Genomic DNA, 20,499 nt, shown 5'->3' on the forward strand with positions numbered 1-20,499 from the left:
ATGGTTTCAAAAAGTACAGGTCTACCTCTCGTAAAAGATTTGTGAAATTCTACAGCAGTTTACTAATGCTCTAGAGTTGGGCTTATCAGTTTCTTCTAATTAAAACTTATTTAGAAAATGCATCCTATATAACTATCTTGACATAAATTATTGATTGTATTATTCACTGAAACCCCTGAAAATCCATGCTGTTTCCCAAACTGTAAATATGGAGTAATGTTTGAACCACAAACACAGAATCACATCTATTATATTCATTTCCAATCAAGCATTTATGTTAACAAGTATCATTCACATATTAACTGCATAATCATATTTTTATCTACACTGGAGTATTGTGCTTGATTTATGATATATATCTATATTAATGTAACCGTTCGTAAAAACAATTTTTGACTTTTCCTGTATAATCATGACTTTACATACCCTGACAATACCAGGTATTTTATTTGCCTTGGTATTGAAGTGGATACGATGACATTTTGGTTTCTAACGTTACAAGAAATAAACTGAAAGTCTTGTAAGCCTGTCCATGAATTGCTTCCCTTTCTGGAAGGATTGCAACATATTACATTGCAATATGTTACAGTCCATTTTCAAGAAGTTAAGTTTGTTTATTGGCTATTGCTGCTGACAAACTCGTTGTTCTCTTTGCAGGTCCAGTCCCGATGTAGCAGCAAGGAGAACATACTTAGAGCAAGTAAGTAACATTGCAAACATTCAACAATTTCTTTATTAACAATACAACTTGTTTATATATGTGCTGAATACATAACATCCTATAATATGACATCTACATTTTGAACGTCTGTTGTGTTATTTGGGTTTTCTACATAAGGCAATGCCAGTAGGGGAATCAGTAGGTGGTGCTGGATGAACATGTTTTATTATCTCACAGTTTTTAACAGATTTTTTACACTTTTTTTTTTTTTTTTTTGCATTCACAAATTATGCAAAAACCTATATTTCCAATTCATATTTATAGGCATATTAAGTCACAATAGTGTTTCCCAGTAATTTCTATATGTAACAAAAAAAATATATATTATTCAAGGTAAAACTTATTTATAGAAGTCTGTATGATTTCTTAGCTCAACACCAAAATGTGGTGAATTGAAAACCAAATTGCACATTGTAAGCTAAAGCTGTGACAAGAGGTGTGAATTTTTGCAATTTATGCATACGTTTTGCGATTTGATTGTGAAATCACTATAATTTGGTGTTTGGTGAATCAACTTTTTTCAATCTAGACTCTAGATTGAAAAAGGTGTATTCACCAAATAATAGATTCTAGAGCACCTGCAGGTACTAAGTGATTTGTGATGCTGATTTACATGAAACTTTAGAAGGGCTTTGAAGCCATTCCAATTGGTCGAAAATAATTTATCTGATATCCTTTTAATTCGTTTACCATGGTTTGTTTGTTTGTTTATTTATTTTTAGGTAAGGTTTTTTTTGTGAGGTTTTTTTCTACTATCTAATATCTTGTACTTTTGAGATATTACCTAGATTTTATTTCTGTAATCCCTTTACAATAACCCATAGTACTGATGTTTTGCTATCTTTGCTGAAATACATTTTATAAAATGGCAAACCTTGATGTAGGTTCCCATTTACCATGCCAGATGGACAGTGCTTTAAACATGTTTGACTATATCTCAGAAAATCAGTATTGTTTTGTTGATATACAAATTAAAGTCCTCTTTTTGGCATACAAAATATTTCTCACTAAGATCCTTGTATGCTGAGGCAGAAAGTCAAAGAATCTTGCTACTATAGTTTATTATTGTTCTACGCAGTAAGTCAAGAAATATAAAATGCAGAACATGAGTGACAACTAAAAGTCAGAACACAAGGCAAAAAAAATTGTTTAACACTAGCAAAACTGGAGTTAAAACAGAACCCATTGGATAGGATTACAACACAGCGTATGCCCTTGGACATTGGCAGCGTCTGGGCCTTAACTACCACCTTGTTTGACCACAGATGCAATGAATAACTTAAGAGCTGCAGAGTCAAACAAGCCATTGCATGATTTGTAGTAAATTACAATAGGGTAACACATCAATCATAACTTAATCTGGAATATGGGGAATTTTAGTCTATGTAATAACACAAATTCTATGTAACACTATAATGAATGGACTCCAATGTTTTATTTACAATGAAGTAAGAAGTACAAATTAAGGTGAGAATTCACACTCTATTATATTGCAAGTTCAGACATTTAATATTTAAAATGTGGGCTAATAGTTTGTTGATACAACAAAAATAAATCTGATTGCCAAGAAGGATTTTTTTTTTACCTGTTAAATGGAAGAATTGGAAAATGCTACACATTTGATGGGGATTGTCTTTCTTTGAGTAGAGAGCAACAATAGATTTGAAGAAGACTGAATGTGATGGACAAGAGTCTTTTTCAGCCTATATCATGTATATGTATGTAAATAATTTCTTGGTTCATTTTGTGGATTGTTCTTTTTTTGTTCAAGAAGACAATTATTGAATATGTGTATTAAAGGGATACAATAGTGTTATGAATACAAATACAAACTCTATAGTTCCCTCTGCCTCTACGATAGTTTCTCTAAACCTGCAATGTAAATCAGGGCAATGGTGACACTGTACCCAGACCACTTCTTTGTGATTAAGTGATCTGGGTGCCTATAGTGTCCCATTAAAGGCAATGGCCCAAGAAATACTAAAATAACATTTAAGGAGCTTTTAGCCTAAAAAATGGATGGTGTATGCTACCCATGCATCTTGGGCACCTGTGCATTTTAAATAATATACATTATAATTTTTAAATGTTAATTACTATTTTCCACAAGTGGTGGCATATTTATAAAATAATTAAAAGTATTAACATATCTGGGAAATTTGTTCATTGCATTGACCTACAAGAAGTCTGTGAAATGCATACATAATTATAAAATCAGGTGTCAATAGAAACAGGATTTGGAAGGCTGAACTTGATGGCCGAATGTCTCTTTTTAGTTCTATAACTATGATTATTAACATCAGTCAAATTTGATTTATTTACTTGGTTTGATATACATGCTTGGTTTTGTAAATATTGATAGATCGATAGATAAGTAGATAAAAAAGTAGAAGTATGAAGGCACTCACTTTTTTCGGTTCTGTGAACCAAGAAAATCTTTGGGAAATATAGCCTCCACAGTGGAAATATAATACACTCTTCAAATAAATGAAATAAAGACATTGTCTCTGACACTGCACAATTAGAAACCTTTTTACGTTTTTATAACGGAGTCCTGTGAGTGCCTACTCCTTTCCAACATTTGAAGAGTAGATAGATAAATATACATTATTTTTTTTTTTTTTTTTTTTAGGGTACTATGTATTTTTTATTTTATTTATCCTTTTGCTGGTAATGTAAAGTCTTCGTTTAGGGAAAGTGAGAGAATGTCATATTGTATGTAGGTCATTTTATATCATCAAATGTCTGAATAATGTTTGTGTGCCTCAAGCTATCATACAGTCCTGTGCTCTTGACATAGCTTATAATATTAGGCTTGTGTAGTTGAGCATTAGCAGTAATTAAATGTAATCAACTGGAAAGATGTATTTTGTTTTTCAAATATTCCAAGTGCAGAGAGAACTTGCTGGCATTTCGGATCTGGACTGCCCGTATGGGTGGGACCAGTCTGATATGCTTCAGATATGTTCTCTCTGTAATGGCACAAGATGAGCTAAAACCAGCTTGAGTTCTGAGCGGGGACCCACCGAAGGGCAGGCTATTTCAGCTGCTGTCCGTTCTCAGAATACTCTTGCGACCCGTTTTTTCTCTCCATAAGTTTAAAGGGTAATCCAGACGTGGACCCCTTGCTCACGGTGCCTAGAGAGATATCAGCTATGCCTCACTGATGATGCCTAACAAGGCTGAAACGATCGTCTGGGGTTGCTGTATCTCTCGTGCAGAGAGAACTTGCTGGCATTTCGGATCTGGACTGCCCGTATGGGTGGGACCAGTCTGATATGCTTCAGATATGTTCTCTCTGTAATGGCACAAGATGAGCTAAAACCAGCTTGAGTTCTGAGCGGGGACCCACCGAAGGGCAGGCTATTTCAGCTGCTGTCCGTGCTCAGAATACTCTTGCGACCCGTTTTTATTCCAAGGAGAATGCTGGTTATGTATGTATTCACTAATCTTTCCATCTCATATCCAAGAGCGAATTGGGGAAGCAGATGTCAGACATATGTGTGTAAAAAGTGTAATTGTCACCTGTGAATTTCTGACATCTTGGCTTTCTCACCCTATGATATACCACAAATATTAAATGGGCTGGAGGTGCATATAAAAACATATTAACCTCGTCAGTTCTTTGTGTTACAGTTCAAAATCTTTCAAATGATCCAACGCTTGCATGAGATGGAGTAGCAGAAATTGTGACAGGAATGAATGAGAAATGGCTGTTACCTTCTGAATATCCCCTCAGTCCACATGCACAGGGTGAATGAGAGGAGGCAATAGAGACCTTATCTGGTTACTAGGGCATTCGGAACTGTGTTTATTCTATAGTCTTTTTTCCAGGAATAGGTCTGTGACATATGTTTGATAACATAGGGTTTCTAAACACCCCTTATGTAATCATAGAAGTGTTTCAGTGCAGCATTCAATAAAATAAACAGATTCCTTACAAATTCCCTTTATGAAAGCTTTTTAGTTTTATTCATATTTTTATACCTAACTGACTCATTTATTTTGTTTATAATGTTTAATACCCAATATGAAGTATTGCACAGTATTGAATATACTGTATGAATGATGAACAACTTAATATTAGTTTCACCCTTCTGGAGATTGGTAGAACTTCCAAAAACACCTTGAGTTGACTTTTTGGCAGTGTGTATTGTGCTTTACACCAGGTGATGAACAAACCTTCCCTAGTTAGCTGTATGCAGCATATTTGTTCAGGATCCCACTAGATGGCCACTCCGAGTCCTTCTTTCATGTCATTATTCATATAAACAATATTGAATGGCTGGGGCTCCCTGCTGGAATTTTTACAACATAATTTTATGTAGGCTGTAAGAGTGACTGCATACCTCTAAGATTCCACACTCTTGGAAAACATTTTTGGAATCAACTTGCTGCAATTCAAAACATTTTTGCTATTGACTCTAAAGACTGAATTTCCCTTTCCTCAAATAGTAGATTCAGATTTAAAGACGTTCCTCTGATAGCTTTTGATTCTCATTTAAGAATATATTTGTGCTAATCTTCAAGCTAGTTGTTTTTGGACCAGTGATGGATAAGGTTTTCTGAAGCACCTACTTCATGTTTTTTTTTTCTAACTTTCCTGTTCGTAAGATGGCTATATCATGTTCATATGTGCCTATGTTGCTGAAAAAAACAGCCTCCACCCTCTTGTCTTTCTTTTTTTTCTTTCTTCATTACTTTTCTTTTTATTAAAAAGCTTTTTCTATCACGATATAAAACACCAGAGTATACAGAATATTCTTACAGGCCTAACCTATTATTTATTAAACATGATGTTAAACAATGGTTAGAATATACCATAGCAATGTGATGATTTTTGACAATGAGTTTGGAAAAAGGTATGAACTCATTACAAAAATCTTGCTTTCGTACTTCGCATGTACCTTGAATAAAATAAAATCACAGAATGACATCTAAACAATTAGTAGTGTGGACATATAGGAAACAAAAACAAAACAATAAGTAATTTTAACATTAATGATAAAATAATCACTGAAATTTAAACCATGAAGTGACTACCAGAGTGGTAATAGTGGCAATATAAAGAGCTTTAAATGCGATATTGTCATAAGAGTACAATTTGCACTTCCTGGAGACCTTGGCGTATTTGTACATGCGCACTACTCAGAGACCTCTCCTGATAATATCTAAGTTTGAGAAGATCGATGTGTGTGTTCGAACCCCCCTCTCGTTTTTCCTTCCCCTTTGTGTTTACTTAATTTGATTTGCTATAAATGAAACTTGTGACTCACATATAAGTGTATATTTCTGAAAGTGTCCTAAACAGGTCCGCCTTAAATCCTCTAGAACACAATATTGCTCAATTTTGATATACCAGTCTCTCATGGTAGGTGTTTGGCTAGACTACAAAGTCTTGGTAGTAGAAACATAAACATAGAAACATAGAATGTGACGGCAGATAAGAACCATTCGGCCCACCTAGTCTGCCCAATTTTCTAAATACTTCCATTAGTCCCTGGCCTTATCTTATAGTTCGGATAGCCTTATGCCTATCCCACACATGCTTAAACTCCTTTACTGTGTTAACCTCTACCATTTCAGCTGGAAGACTATTCCATGCATCCACTACCCTCTCAGTAAAGTAATACTTCCTGATATTGTTTTTAAATCTTTGTCCCTCTAATTTAAGACTGTCCTCTTGTTGTGGTAGTTTTTCTTCTTTTAAATATAGTCTCCTCCTTTGCTGTGTTGATTCCCTTTATGTATTTAAATAACAATAAAACAATGTGGGGGCTGCAAGCCAAAGGAAAACACTCAATATATATATATATATACTTAATATTGGTAAGTCTTGAGGTTAACCTGAAAAATATAACGATGCATACATAGCATAATACTGTATATAAATCATCAAATATTTATGACACAGGTAATGGGTCACTCACGATGTATAGAGCCTAAGATAGCAGGCTCTAGCTATAATCACGTTTGAAAAATACGATTTTTCAAGCTATCCCCACGATCTTTCTGTATCAGCTGATGTCCTTCCCCAGATGCATAAGAGATGAATGGCAAACCAGGATAAATTAGATATAAAAAAACTTTACTTGAATAAAAGAAACATCAATAAAAGAATCGCGGGGGGCGGGGCCTGACTAGCATGGGGGACAGACGTGCTTAGGCAGAGCTCCTCAGCAAACGGGGTGACTAACGGCACTTACAGCTACATAAAGCCTATAAATGAAGCCCAACTTCTACTTCCCTGACCCACGATGGGGATGGGGACCGATGGAGTGGTCCGTGACCCACCTGAAGCCTGCTTGCCGTACTCCTCGAGACGCAGGGCCTAGCGCGCGCCAGCCGGGAGGGGCGGCCGACCTCCCGGTCAGGAACCGCATGGTGAAGCTGCACAATGAGCAACAGCCCCGCTACTCCCCCCCCCCCTGGACCGTCGGGGGTGATCGCGGTCCAACTCAGAGAAGCAAACCCGGATCGGTGAGTGCGCAGGGCGAAGCCACTCCAAACTGCAAACTACCAAGCGTGACACCCATCATGGCGGCCGCCACGCGCTTTCCCGGTCCAACGGGGACAAGCCACGGACTCGAACAGAAGCTTGACGCACTATTCGCCAGCTTCTGGCTCAAGATAGAGGGTAGAACACAGCCTCCTACCTCACAACAGCCACACAGCCAAACGACAAAACGGCTGCCTCCAACTCGGAGGAACGCTCCGAAGGTCTCACCCGCAGGACAGGCCTCATCACCATGGTGGCGGACCAAGCTGAAGAAGAGACAGGAACACCGCATGAGACGGCACCGGAGGCACATGGCACAGAAGAGAAGCAAAACCCGACATACTCACCTGCTCCACCCGGCGGGACCCAGGATTCAAAGCCCACAACATACCGCCCCATCTCAGATCTCCTCCAGGGATGATCGGAACAACGGCGGTCTCACAAGGGTGGTCTCACACAGGGACCGAGGTCAGCAATGGCCCATCCATGGCCCACACACAGGGCTCCTGCACCAAGCCTCCAGAGTTGGCGTGGGGTGACTCACATGAACTATCACAAGGACTAATCACGCTCCACAATATACTGAAGCAGGTTCAGTCCAAAATGCCCGCAGTTCATTTTATTTAGAGCTTGTTACTTTTAAATGTGCCCCAGTGCTATTATGATTTAAGTCCACTGCATGCGCCCACAACCTCCACTGGGTCCCTAAACCTCGACCCACCCTCAATATCGAGTGCGGCAGTATTAGGGTTGTTTGTTAAGCCTGTATACATGCTTCATTAACCCAGGAACCCTCCACAACCTAGTTTAAAGCAGCTACACTATAATATTACACGTGCCCTAATACCCCATCCTATCTTGTAACCCCTCTCAGACACATAGAATGTTGAAGCTTGTTTAACCATAAATTAAAAAAATGCGCATGTTCCTCATATGTCATTCAATGCATTGAACGTGTTTATTGACGCTTGCTCACGCTGATGTGGCATACAGTAAGCTTGCCTGTATTCTTTCCTATATGCACAACAAAAAAAAAGAATTAAAAAAAAAAAAAAAAGAATCGCAGTAAAAATAAACAACATAGATAAAGCACAACGCGTTTCGACTGTCAGTCTTTTTCAAGTGCATAAATTGACCTTCTCTCGGCTTCTTCTTAAATCATTCATCCGGAAGTTGAATTTCACGCCAGGTGTCTCGCCGTGTTCCACTTCCGCCTATGACGCAATGACGTACGTCCCGTCATTGCGTCATTTCCTATACGTCCGTTTCGGGTCTCTCGGAAGTGGCAATCTCGATAGTGTGGGACACTCCATTTTGGTTGTGGGCAAAGTCCATATAACCATAAAGACCAACGATTTCAGCAAATGTATTTAAATGTTTCTATCATATCCCCCCTGTCTCGTCTTTCTCGTAGTGAGCATAACATATATCAAAGAAGGGGCATCTATATCAAAAGTAAAATGGCATCTAATATAAATGGGATATGTAGACATGTTTTCTGTTATGGTCTCCACTTGCTTCAAAAAGGCCCCTCACAGGCCACCATATATGATGGAGATCACCCCTCACCTTCCCACAACTCCAGCATAGAGGCAACACCGCTGGGTTAAAGCAACGGATATTAAGGGGAGTGAGATACCACCCTGAAACCAGCTTGTAGTTGGTGTCATGCAAGGAAAATTTAGAATGTGCATAGAAGGTAGTGCAAAACGTCGCTATACACTCTTTTCTCCAAAAGAGTACTTCATATGGTTTTACCATGGTAATCTAGGGTGGAGTTCTAGTAGGAGCAGCTTGAGACATCTAGAAATTGTTTTGGGTAATATCGTATTCCTAAAACACATCTGCTCAAATTCAGCAGATTCCCGGGAAAGCCTCACCATATATAGCTGAAAGAACTGTAACAATTGCACCGATGACCTTGGGATTGATGTAATTAATTCTGTGAGGGATTTCATCCAAGTGGCCCCTAATATGCTGTCTAAAGGCACGTACGGGGAATTATCTAACTGGACAACAGACAATAAAAATAGCAATAGAAATAGAATGGTAGCAATAGAAATAGAATGTTATGTGATATGGGTTACTTAGGTGATGGTTTGGGGGGGTATCAGGCATGCATGCGATCTTTCTCCAAACTAAATTGTAGCAGTGATTGTCAGGTGACTGGGAATAGGATAGTCCTTTGAACCTATGAATGCCCAAGCCAAGTTGGTGACAGATTATTCAATCAGGATCCATAATCTAGACGATGGCTGTATGGACCAGTCCAAAATGCTAGTCATGTCTACCGCATAGTAATAGTGAAGAACATAATGTAGGCTCACACCTCCTCTACTTTTAGGCCGGATAATGATATGATAGGCAAGGGGGACTTCTTCCCTGCCCAGAGAAATGTTATAAATAGAGATTGAATAGTTCAATCCCTATTTATAGCATTTCTCCTGAACAAAAGCAAGGAGGGGAGGCCACACTCTGGGTGCGCCTGCTGACAGCAACTGTGGGGATGTGGGTTCAGCAATTCACATAGTACAAAAACTGTTGGCCGATGGCATGACATCTTGTAAGAAAGGCATCCATTACTTCTAGGCTTCAGACTTGGCTTGATTGGGTAAGAGCTTTGGTGAGGCAGCCATATTAAGCATGCCACGCAGTCGTCAGATCAGCAGGGATATGGTTAGGCCAAAGCACAGACTTCCAGTCCAGAGGAGAGGTAACGTGGGCTCGTCAATGATTGAACATATTCTACACCCCGTGATGAGAGATCGTCCGCCTCTTCCAACCACCGGGCACGTGAGGCTGCAACTCCGGACCTAGCACCACCTCGTTTAACCAAGATGTTCCTGGCTCATATGGATGCAGGTCGAAGCAGTATCGGGCTGCACTAGTTAAAATTGGCTTCTGGTGTGTTTTCAGGCTGATAAATCACATTTTTAATGAAGCCAAGTAAGAGTCATAGGGAAACACGTCTGAACATCTGTGAAACTATTTTTTAAGTAATCTACTTCCCTCCTTCCTACGGTTAAGTATTTTGCATTTCTCTTCATTGATTTTAAAGTTAGAGAATGAGCTGTATGTGAATATTTTTTCCATGAGTATTAGTTGGATTTGTGATTGGAAATAGGTCTTCTGCGAATGCAGAAGCCTTGAATTCATGCTTGCCTATCGTCATACCTGTGATTTTTCATTCTTACGCACAGCCTGTAGCAATGGTTCCAGTACTAGGAGGCCATTAGCATTTATTTGTGCTGTAGGGTTAGAGTAAAAGGCTTTTATCTAGTGTAACCATTTGAGGCCAAAACCAAAGGCTTCTAACGTTAGAGAAATGACCAGTCCAACCTGTTGAATGCTTTTTCAGCATCAATAGCCAGCAGGATAGATGGGTCTCCTAACACGTGGGTCCAGTGTGCAAGGTCAATCATTTTCATGGTGTTATATTTTGCTTCCCTTGCCAGAACTAACCCAGCTTGATCAGGGTGGAATAGCCTTCGTAGAAATTGGCCTCAACCTTTCTTTCTGTTTTATGTATTTTGTATTTCTCGGTATGTTCTAAATATGAATAGAATGTTTATAGACGATCATGTTTGTTTTGAGCAGCTTCGTGTTGCATGGTAGGTAGTATGCTTTATCAGTTCATGACCTTTGAATAATTTTGAGATGTGCCATTTACCAATGTTAGCTTAACAACAATTACATATGCGTTGTCAATGCACGCAGGCCTTATGGCTCAGTTTGCTGGCTCTTTGGACCTTGTTTAGATGTCACATTACAAAAATGTGTCAGACAAGAGGTTTTCTCTTCTTCAGGTTAAAGAGTCCAAAAATCCATAGTTGATCTCTAGATCATGCGAGGGTCACCATGAAAGTGCAACATTCTTTGGGGGACAGTCCTCAACCCTATGAAAATCTGCCTCAAAGCTCAGGGCAGATAGACAAACCGTAAATACTTCTCCCAGTCAGCTATGCTTCCAGTTTGACCTCCTCAAAGTCAACATGAGCGTCTTCCCTATCCAAGACCATCACATTTTCATGAATCTTGAAGTCGCTCAATTCAATAAGTTTCCCTTGAAATACTTTGTGTGAAACTCGCATTGTGCTCATTAGATTTAGAATAGTGTGATTAGCTAAAGATAGAAAAGTAGGACCTATTCCTTTCCCTCTAATCGAGTTGTGTGTTTTATGTTCCTCTCTTCTTATATCTATTATCCCATGGTCAAATATATAATCCCTGCTACAGGGTTTATTATTTTAGTCTGGTACTGTGATATACTGACTGCAGCATGACAAGTGTTTTTCAAGTTATGCTGTCTGACAATAACCTGACTATTGAGTGGCTATTTATCTTAAAGAAACAGTGTTTTCATTGCAGTTCATTAGTTCATTGCAGTTCATAACTTATATTCTAATCAAGGGGCAAAAAAGGGGGATATTTTCTAATTATTATTATTACTTGTATTTATAATCATGATTGGGAGTAACTTATTTCATGTTGTTGTTGTTGTTTTTGTGTGGGTGGATGTATTATTTTTTGTGTAGATGAATACATGTAAGCATATATTGCCACAACCGTGTAAATAAGCAGTCATAGTAAAAGGCGTGAGATAAAATGAATATGGCATTTTCTAAATCTGCAAATTTTTAGACAATATCATGGTGGTAAATTAACAAGATAACAATAAGTCAGTAGATATTGAAGAAAATGCATTTAAAGATCAGACTATGTTAACAGACAGTGTGCAGGCTTCTGTCAGAATTCTGAATGTCCCAATGAGGACCGGGACACTGGTCTAGAGGAGGGAGGTAACGGGGCTGTGTATCACAAACTGTAAGGTAAGCATTCAGCGTCAGATCATCGTCCGCCTCTTCCGACTGTCTGCATGACAGTCTCAGTAGGCCTCAAGGCCGGGCTAATGTGAGTCTGCCACCAGGACACCTCGAAACCGGCCACAAAAATTGCATGCAGGATTTGGGTGGTCTGCCTCTGGCTCAGAACCTTTGTTTACAGGAGAATCGTCAAGAATCATGCATTTAATGGTCAAGCAGATGAGAGCAATGCAGAAACACGTCCAGCCATCTTGGATACCAGGCCCGGCCCCCCACATGCTTATATTTTAACAATGGGACTTTGGACCCACATCAATTTTGTTTCAAAGGGTTCAGATCTCATTTTTGGTGTATGAAGAAAACATCATATTATTGTTTCACTGTTTTTTGGGTTTTTTTTTTACCATTCCACACAGCGGATTGTCGATCACTAGAGCAGACCACAGTGCAGTTGCTATGGCAGACATTGCCCAGTGAGAGGAGCACTAAAACCCTCCATTTCAAAGCATAGGTCAGATAGGAAGATACAAAATTTAGACAGAGACAAACAGGCTAACATAGGCATTGATATTGTAAATTGCTTAATAATTATCTGCATGTTATCAGTTGCCATTCAGACATGATCACATTCTTTCTGAAGTTTTTTTGACAATACTTTGAGCATTTTTGCCATGTGGTTAAAAGGTTTTAATCTTCACTTTTCTCCATTAACCCGCTGGTCTAGCCACGTCCATAGAGAAGCATTGGGAGGTGCATGCGCCAATTGGGATCTCCTTACAGAGGTGCATTGAACCACTGCATCATTATGGGGAAAGTTCAGCGTCTCCATGCAGAGCATGAACATAGGTGCTGCACACAGTGCGAGACTGAAATAGTTAACACCTCTAGTGGCCATCTGAGTGAGTGCCACAAGAGTTGTTACTCTGAAAAGGCAGTGTTTATATTGAAAAGTCAGGAGGAACATGGTATAGACACAAAACCACTATATAAAGCTAGCTATAATTGTTTTAGTGACTATAGTGTCCCTTTTAATTGATCTTTTTCATGAATACTACTCCAGTAAAAAAAAATGGAGTTTAGAAATAAAAATAAAGGATGTGAGAAATCTGAACTCTGCCGCCCCCTACACAAGGATAAAGTGCAGTTGTGGACCGAATCTCTGCGTCCCTCCACCTGCTTCCTGAATTGTCAGAAAGTCCGTACTGACGTCTCGTTGCGCGTGACGTCATAATGCTGGGTTGCTAGGGAACGGGTAAACAAACACTCGTTCGTCCAAATCATGTTAAAGATAAGACCTTTTAGTAAGATGTAAATGGTCCAGAGCTTATAAGCTTATCTAAAATAAATGTTTATATACAATTATAAACACAGCTAAATAACTAATAATCCAATGCTTTGCAAAGATAAATGTTATAGTCAACCAGAAGAGGTAAAGATATGCAGAAGGTAGAAATGCACAGCTAATAAAATATATCACATCCTTAACCCCTTAAGGACCAAACTTCTGGAATAAAAGGGAATCATGACGTGTCAGACATGTCATGTGTCCTTAAGGGGTTAAAGGGATATATCTACCAACAAAAGTAATAGTAAAAAGATTACTATGAATGATAAAAACAAGAAAAAGAACACCCTCACACAATGTAAGGATCTACAGCATGCCAAAGAACCTAAAGATAAAAATAAGTAGAGAGAGACAGGAGAGCAGAGGACAATAGAGTAAATCATGGGGTCAAAATACATACCCTGATCCAGGAGTCATCCCAAGACGGGCACCAGCAAGATGCACCTAATGCCAATCAGGCTTCTCATTAAGACCATGAGAGGACACTGTCTAGAAGTTGCATCCAGCAAACTTCCCTCTGCAATAAAATGTTCGTCCTATTGCTTTCTTTCAAGCATTAAGTAATGTAACTGGGAGACATGGTGCCAGTTTTAACAATTGTACACCTTCTCTAATCTTGATCTTAAATTATTATATTTCAAGTTTTAAATACTGTACTTCGGTTGTGAATTGGAGACTAAAATAAGATTACTTCAAACTTAAGAGGAACACAAAGAGAAGAAAATAGTTTATCATGCAGAAAAACCCTACTTGGATAATACATTCACCAATGGATATACTAATATTGGTATTCTATATTCTGGGGTGACAACTTGATGTAAAATATACTATGTACTCTGTACAACAATTTATGAAATGTGTTATGTCCTATTTTTTAATGAAAACAAGGAAACAAACTTGATCATTTGTTAACAAATTCGGACTATTTGCACCTAGGTGAATACATTCACCAATGGATATACTAATACAGGTATTCTATATTCTGAGGTGACAACTTGATGCCAACAATGAGTATTGAGAACAAATAAGTAGAGAAGGTAGAGGTGTTCTCAAAGGTTGTGGAATAAGGATATACATATAATACCCTCCACCCCCACCTTGTGGGCTCATCGGCTGTTTGGTGAGTGGGTAGTATATGTAAAACAGAAATAAAATATATAGTGCTTACTGATGCAACTAGGAGACGTTCAAATATTGAGCAAAATAAGGTTTTGCTCACTACACAGCACTCAGGTGTTTTTCCCCACCAAAAGAATGCGTATTAACTGCTGTTTCCTTTGTATCAAAAAAGATATATACTATGTACTGCTATCTTTAAGTTTAATCACAGTCACTCAATCAAAAACTGCTACTTAGACTTTGTTTCTCCTTTGTATATTCTCTTTTTTGAATAGTTCTCTTCTTTCTCTTAGTGTATTTCTATATTATCCCACACTTCACTTATTAGTGTTGCCCAGTTTTAACCCCTGGCCCTTCTATTGCTCTGTTCCTCGGGTCTCTATTTATTTATCTGCCAGTTGCTTTATCCCATCTCCATCAATATTTTTCATAATAATTTGACAGTTTTCATTTTTCTTCACCAATGTATAATTTCTACACTCTCAGCTAGCATATTTTACTATTTCTCCACCATGCTGTTTTCCTACCTCTACTATTTGCTATGTGTAGTAGGTGTTGTATATTATGGAATTGTCCATTTCAATAGATGTATGACGATGTTATGAGTGTTCTCTTAGTGCTTGTGGGGCTGCATGTATGAGATGGAAATTGTGTGCGGGCTGCATGTGTGTATATGATGGTTGTGTGTGGGGAGGCTGCTTCTGGTGTTTTATCACACACCAAACACACTTGCCATTTAGGTGAGGGATATTGATGCAACTACTGTCCGCCCAAGTGAGGTGCAAAGGATCAGGCATTCTGCTCTTGTCAGGGTGGCCCATTCTTATCATACCCCTTCATCCATGTATTGTATGTGTTTTATTAAATTAATAATTATTTTAAAACAAATATTCATCCCCCATTCCCTGTTCTTGCAGAGAGGGGGCTTGCTGATCTCAGGTGGCCCAGTTTGCTGGGAATCTGGTCTGCGCCTCCACCGGGTGCAGACCATCAGTAACGGTCTCATAAGTTCAGGCACTTACAGTGTCACAGCTTTCATGTGCTATGATTGGCCGGAGCTCCAAAGACAGCTACATTTTGCTTTTTGAATGACAAAGCTCCACTGTAATAAATCTCATAATTATATGATGTCATGTGTGTGACAGATGTGATAGTTTTATGTGATATGTATTCTTTGTGTTGGCTGTGTGCAATATTTGTAATGGGTGTATTGACTGTGTGTGATATTTGCGCAGGGTTTATTGGCTGGGTGTGATGGGTATTTCATTCAGATAAAAATATGTATGTAGGCATATGGGTGAATGCAAGTGAGCATTGTTGCAGAGTCAGATGCACATAGTCCCAGGCACATAGTCACACACACACACAGTTACAAGCACATAGTCACACACAGTTACAAGCATACAGTCACACATACCGTTACAAGCACATAGTCACATACACCCTTACAAGCACATAGTCACATACACCCTTACAAGCACATTTTCACACACACTGTTACAAGCATAGAGTCACACACACCGTTACAAGCATATAGTCACACACACCGTTACAAGCATATAGTCAGACACACAGTTACAAGCATGTATTCACACACACAGTTACAAGCATGTATTCACACACACAGTTACAAGCATGTATTCACACACACAGTTACAAGCATATAGTCACACACACAGTTACAAGCATGTATTCACACACACAGTTACAAGAATATAGTCTCACACGGTTACTAGCACATAGTCACACACATGCATGTATTCACACACACAGTTACAGGCATATAGTCACATACACAGTTACAGCAACATAGTCACACAAACCGTTACAAACACATAGTCACACACACCATTACAAGCACATAGTCACACACACCGTTACAAGCACATAGTCACACACACCGTTACAAGCACATAGTCACACACACACCGTTACAAGCACATAGTCACACACACACCGTTACAAGCACATAGTCACACACACACCGTTACAAGCACATAGTCACACACACTGTTACAAACATATATTCACACACACCGTTACAAGCACATTTTCACACACACTGTTACAAGCACATTTTCAAACACACTGTTACAAGCATATAGTCACACACACAGTTACAAGCATCTAGTCACACACACAGTTACAAGCATGTATTCACACACACAAAGAAAAAAGCTAAATCTGGGTGCTGAATGAATATTAAGTGTAAAAAATTGCTTCACACTCTGGTGTAATCCCCAAATTCACCAATAAGAAATAGTGTATAGTAATGAGTGGAGCAAAGTGAAACACAACTTAGAAACAGTAGAGAGAACTGTATACAAACTCCTAAGATGTTGGATGGTACTTCCAATCAATGATGGTAATATGTAAAAAAGAGAATAAAAAATATAATGATAGTGCAGATAGTTTTACACTAGCAATGATTAATTAATCAATTAACATCTGCTCCATGTGCTACAGGCAAGGGAGAGGAGCCTGTAGCACACGGAGCCTGGAGCGGTTTATTTGAGACTGCAACCACGGCGATTCATTTACAATCCAGTCGAGCCGGAAAAGTGTCTAACAGCCTGCCCAGCCACCTTGCAATTTAAGAAAGCTGTTTTAGTGAGTTACGGCGGAAGCTGGTTATACTCACCATCATATCTAGTAAGGGGCTAACTACCCTCTGTATTTTTCCTACCACTATTTATTTTCTGTATTAATGTATTGATTTTTGATGTAGCAGATAATAAATGTAAAATCTTACTTTTCAAATATTTTGGCTCTTCAAGCTAATTAATGTAATGATAACATCTAATTAACAGTCATTATAAGATCTACAAGAGATCTATTAAGCAGATGTTAATTGATTAATCATTGCTAGTGTAAAACTATCTGCACTATCATTAAATTTGTTATTCTCTTTTTTTTTTTTACATATTACCATCATTGATTGGAAGTACCATCCAACATCCAAGGAGTTTGTATACAGTTCTCTCTACTGTTTCTAAGTTGTGTTTCACTTTGCTCCACTCATTACTATACACTATTCACACACACAGTTACAAGAATATAGTCACACACACGGTTACTAGCACATAGTCACACACAGTTACAGGCATATAGTCACACAAACCGTTACAAACACATAGTCACACACATCATTACAAGCACATAGTCACACACATCATTACAAGCACATAGTCACACACACCATTACAAGCACATAGTCACACACACAGTTACAAGCACATAGTCACACACACACCGTTACAAGCACATAGTCACACACACACCGTTACAAGCACATAGTCACACACACACCGTTACAAGCACATAGTCACACACACACACACACCGTTACAAGCACATAGTCACACACACACCGTTACAAGCACATAGTCACACACACTGTTACAAGCACATAGTCACACACACTGTTACAAGCATATATTCACACACTGTTACAAGCCTATATTCACACACTGTTACAAACATATATTCACACACTGTTACAAACATATATTCACACACACAGTTACAAACATATATTCACACACACAGTTACAAACATATATTCACACCCACAGTTACAAGCATATAGTCACACATTTACTGGCATATAGTACATACACTATAGCATTAGATGGGGAGTAGGGGCACTGGGGTAGATGGGGAGCAGGGGCACTGGGGTAGATGGGGAGCAGGGGCACTGGGGTAGATGGGGAGCAGGGGCACTGGGGTAGATGGGGAGCGGGGAGCAGGGGCACTTGGGTAGATGGGGAGCAGGGGGCACTTGGGTAGATGGGGTGCAGTAGGTAGGGCACTGTAGTAGGTAGGGAGGAGGGGCACTGGGGCAGATGGGGAGCAGGAGCACTGTAGCATTAGATGGGGACATGGACTCCTTCCAGCTTCCCCCACTTACCAGGCAGCAGGTTCGGGCCACATTTAGGCCTTCCCCCTGCCGCTCGCTTAGCTCTGCTCCCACCATTGGCTTAGCTCCGCCCCCACTGCCTTCTCTGCAAGACCTGGGTAAAGGATAATGAAATCCTCCACCCGGTTTCTGCGCGACCAAGCTACATAGCGGGACTTGCCGTATAGGGGAGCTCTGAGCACCCCCTAACACATGTCACTGGGAACAAATGCAAGGCCGGCCCTGCCTCTGGCTCTGGGAGTGATCTGCCTCCTGGAGCATGTGGTCAAATCCGTTCTACAGTTATTAAAGTCCTACGCGACGGTGTTCATCTCACTGTGTTGTCTACATTATGTTTTGTTTTATAAGAACATTTTAAATCATACAGGAGTAAAATCTGTGAAGTTTCCAATATTGGAGAGACAGGAATGCAATCATGATGTGTATAAATATACTCCTAAAAATAAAAGTACTTAGTGTCTCTCCTAGTTGATAGGCAGACAAGTAATATTTTCTTTAACAGCAAGGTTAGTAAGATGAATTTTAATGAAAAAGGAAAAAGAAGCAGGGATATGGAGAAGAACAGGAGACAATTCCATGAAAGATGGACTTAAATAATGGATGTGGAAAGAAGTTTACTTCTATGGATTAAGCCATCAATAATTTTCAAATTGAATTTATGATGAGTCTCTTTAAGTAGGTACTGTGCCTTTCACAAGTTTTAGATCTTCAACTCAGGAGAATTCTCCTGACACCATGGGAGCTGTTGTTGAGCAAAAATAGGAAAACCTGGAATTCCTATACAACAGTACGGCTTTAAGAAAATATACTTGATATCAAGGGCTAAACTGATTTTATGGGAGATGTATTTACAGTTAAATATTTCTACTATAGTTAGGGGAAACTCCTCTTCCTCTTTAAGATAGTTCTTCATTTAACCCCTTAAGGACCAAACTTCTGGAATAAAAGGGAATCATGACGTGTCAGACATGTCATGTGTCCTTAAGGGGTTAAAGATCCTACACATTATAGATCATGGGTTAAGTTTAGATGTTGTTGTTTTTTGTTTTGTTTGTTTTTTAACTGCTTATTCCAGATTTAGTTTTCAAAAAATGTTTTTGAGTTTACCCTTAAAGGGTAATAATCTTCTTTGAATCTGGTTTGGATTTTGTTATTACGAGTATGTGTTCCTCAGGAAGGGAAAAAATGTATTTCAAGTCATCGTTCTCAGGGACATTATTGTTCTTTATTCTTCGGGACCAAGAATCTTCCTGTTCAGGAGGTTGAGAATAGACATGTGCAATTCGTTTCGGTCCGAATTTAAATTTGGCCGAATTTCGGCAATTTGGACATTCGGATGCTTGAACCAAAGTGCCAAAGTACTTTGGATTTCTGAAAGGTGGCAAAACAGGAGAGGGAGGGAAAATTAAGGGAATGATGACCAGACTCTAACCCTAACCTTAAAGGGATACTCCAGTGCCAGGAAAACAATCAGTTTTCCTGGCACTGCAGATCCCCTCTCCACTGCAGATCCCCTCTCCCTAAACCCCTTCAGTGACTTACCTGCATCCAGCTCTGATGTCCCTCGGCGCTGGTTCAGGGTCTGCCCACGCTCCTCCCCCGCCGACATCATCCAGCGGGGGAGACCTTTTGCGCATGAGCGGCCACGCGCATTAGACCTCCCCATAGGAAAGCATTGAAAAATGCTTTCCTATGGGGATTTCAGCGACGCTGGAGGTGCTATAAACCCAGAAGTGCCCTCTAGTGGCTGTCTAGTAGCGGAGGAGTTAATCCTGCAATGTAAATATTGCAGTTTATGAAAACTGCGATATTTACAGTTGCAGGGTTAAAGGGTAGTGGGAGTTGACACCCAGACCACTCCAATGGGCAGAAGTGGTCTGGGTGCCTAAGGTGCCCCTTTAACCTAACCCTACCTTTACACCTAACCCTGATAGGGTTAGGGGTAGGGTTAGGATTAGGCTTAGGGAATTGCCGAATTCCCAAAGAACAAACCAAATTTCAGGATTCCCGAAGTACTGAATTTTGGATTGCCGAACCGAACAGAATTGCCGAATCCCGAACCGAACCAAATTT

The 20,499-nt window shown here is 39.4% G+C and overlaps 1 protein-coding gene across 26 annotated transcripts in view; it reads left to right on the forward strand.

Moving 5' to 3' along the window:
* GPHN (gephyrin) overlaps positions 1–20,499 on the forward strand; it is a 417,472-nt gene that overhangs the window by 367,054 nt on the left and 29,919 nt on the right. For all 26 annotated transcript variants that reach the window (XM_063439077.1, XM_063439080.1, XM_063439078.1 and 23 more), the window contains one exon: positions 658–700. In XM_063439077.1, coding sequence (XP_063295147.1) covers positions 658–700 — 43 coding nt within the window. The remainder of the gene's footprint in view (positions 1–657; positions 701–20,499) is intronic.

Source organism: Pelobates fuscus, chromosome 13, assembly GCF_036172605.1.
Source record: "Pelobates fuscus isolate aPelFus1 chromosome 13, aPelFus1.pri, whole genome shotgun sequence".
NCBI lineage: Eukaryota > Metazoa > Chordata > Amphibia > Anura > Pelobatidae > Pelobates > Pelobates fuscus.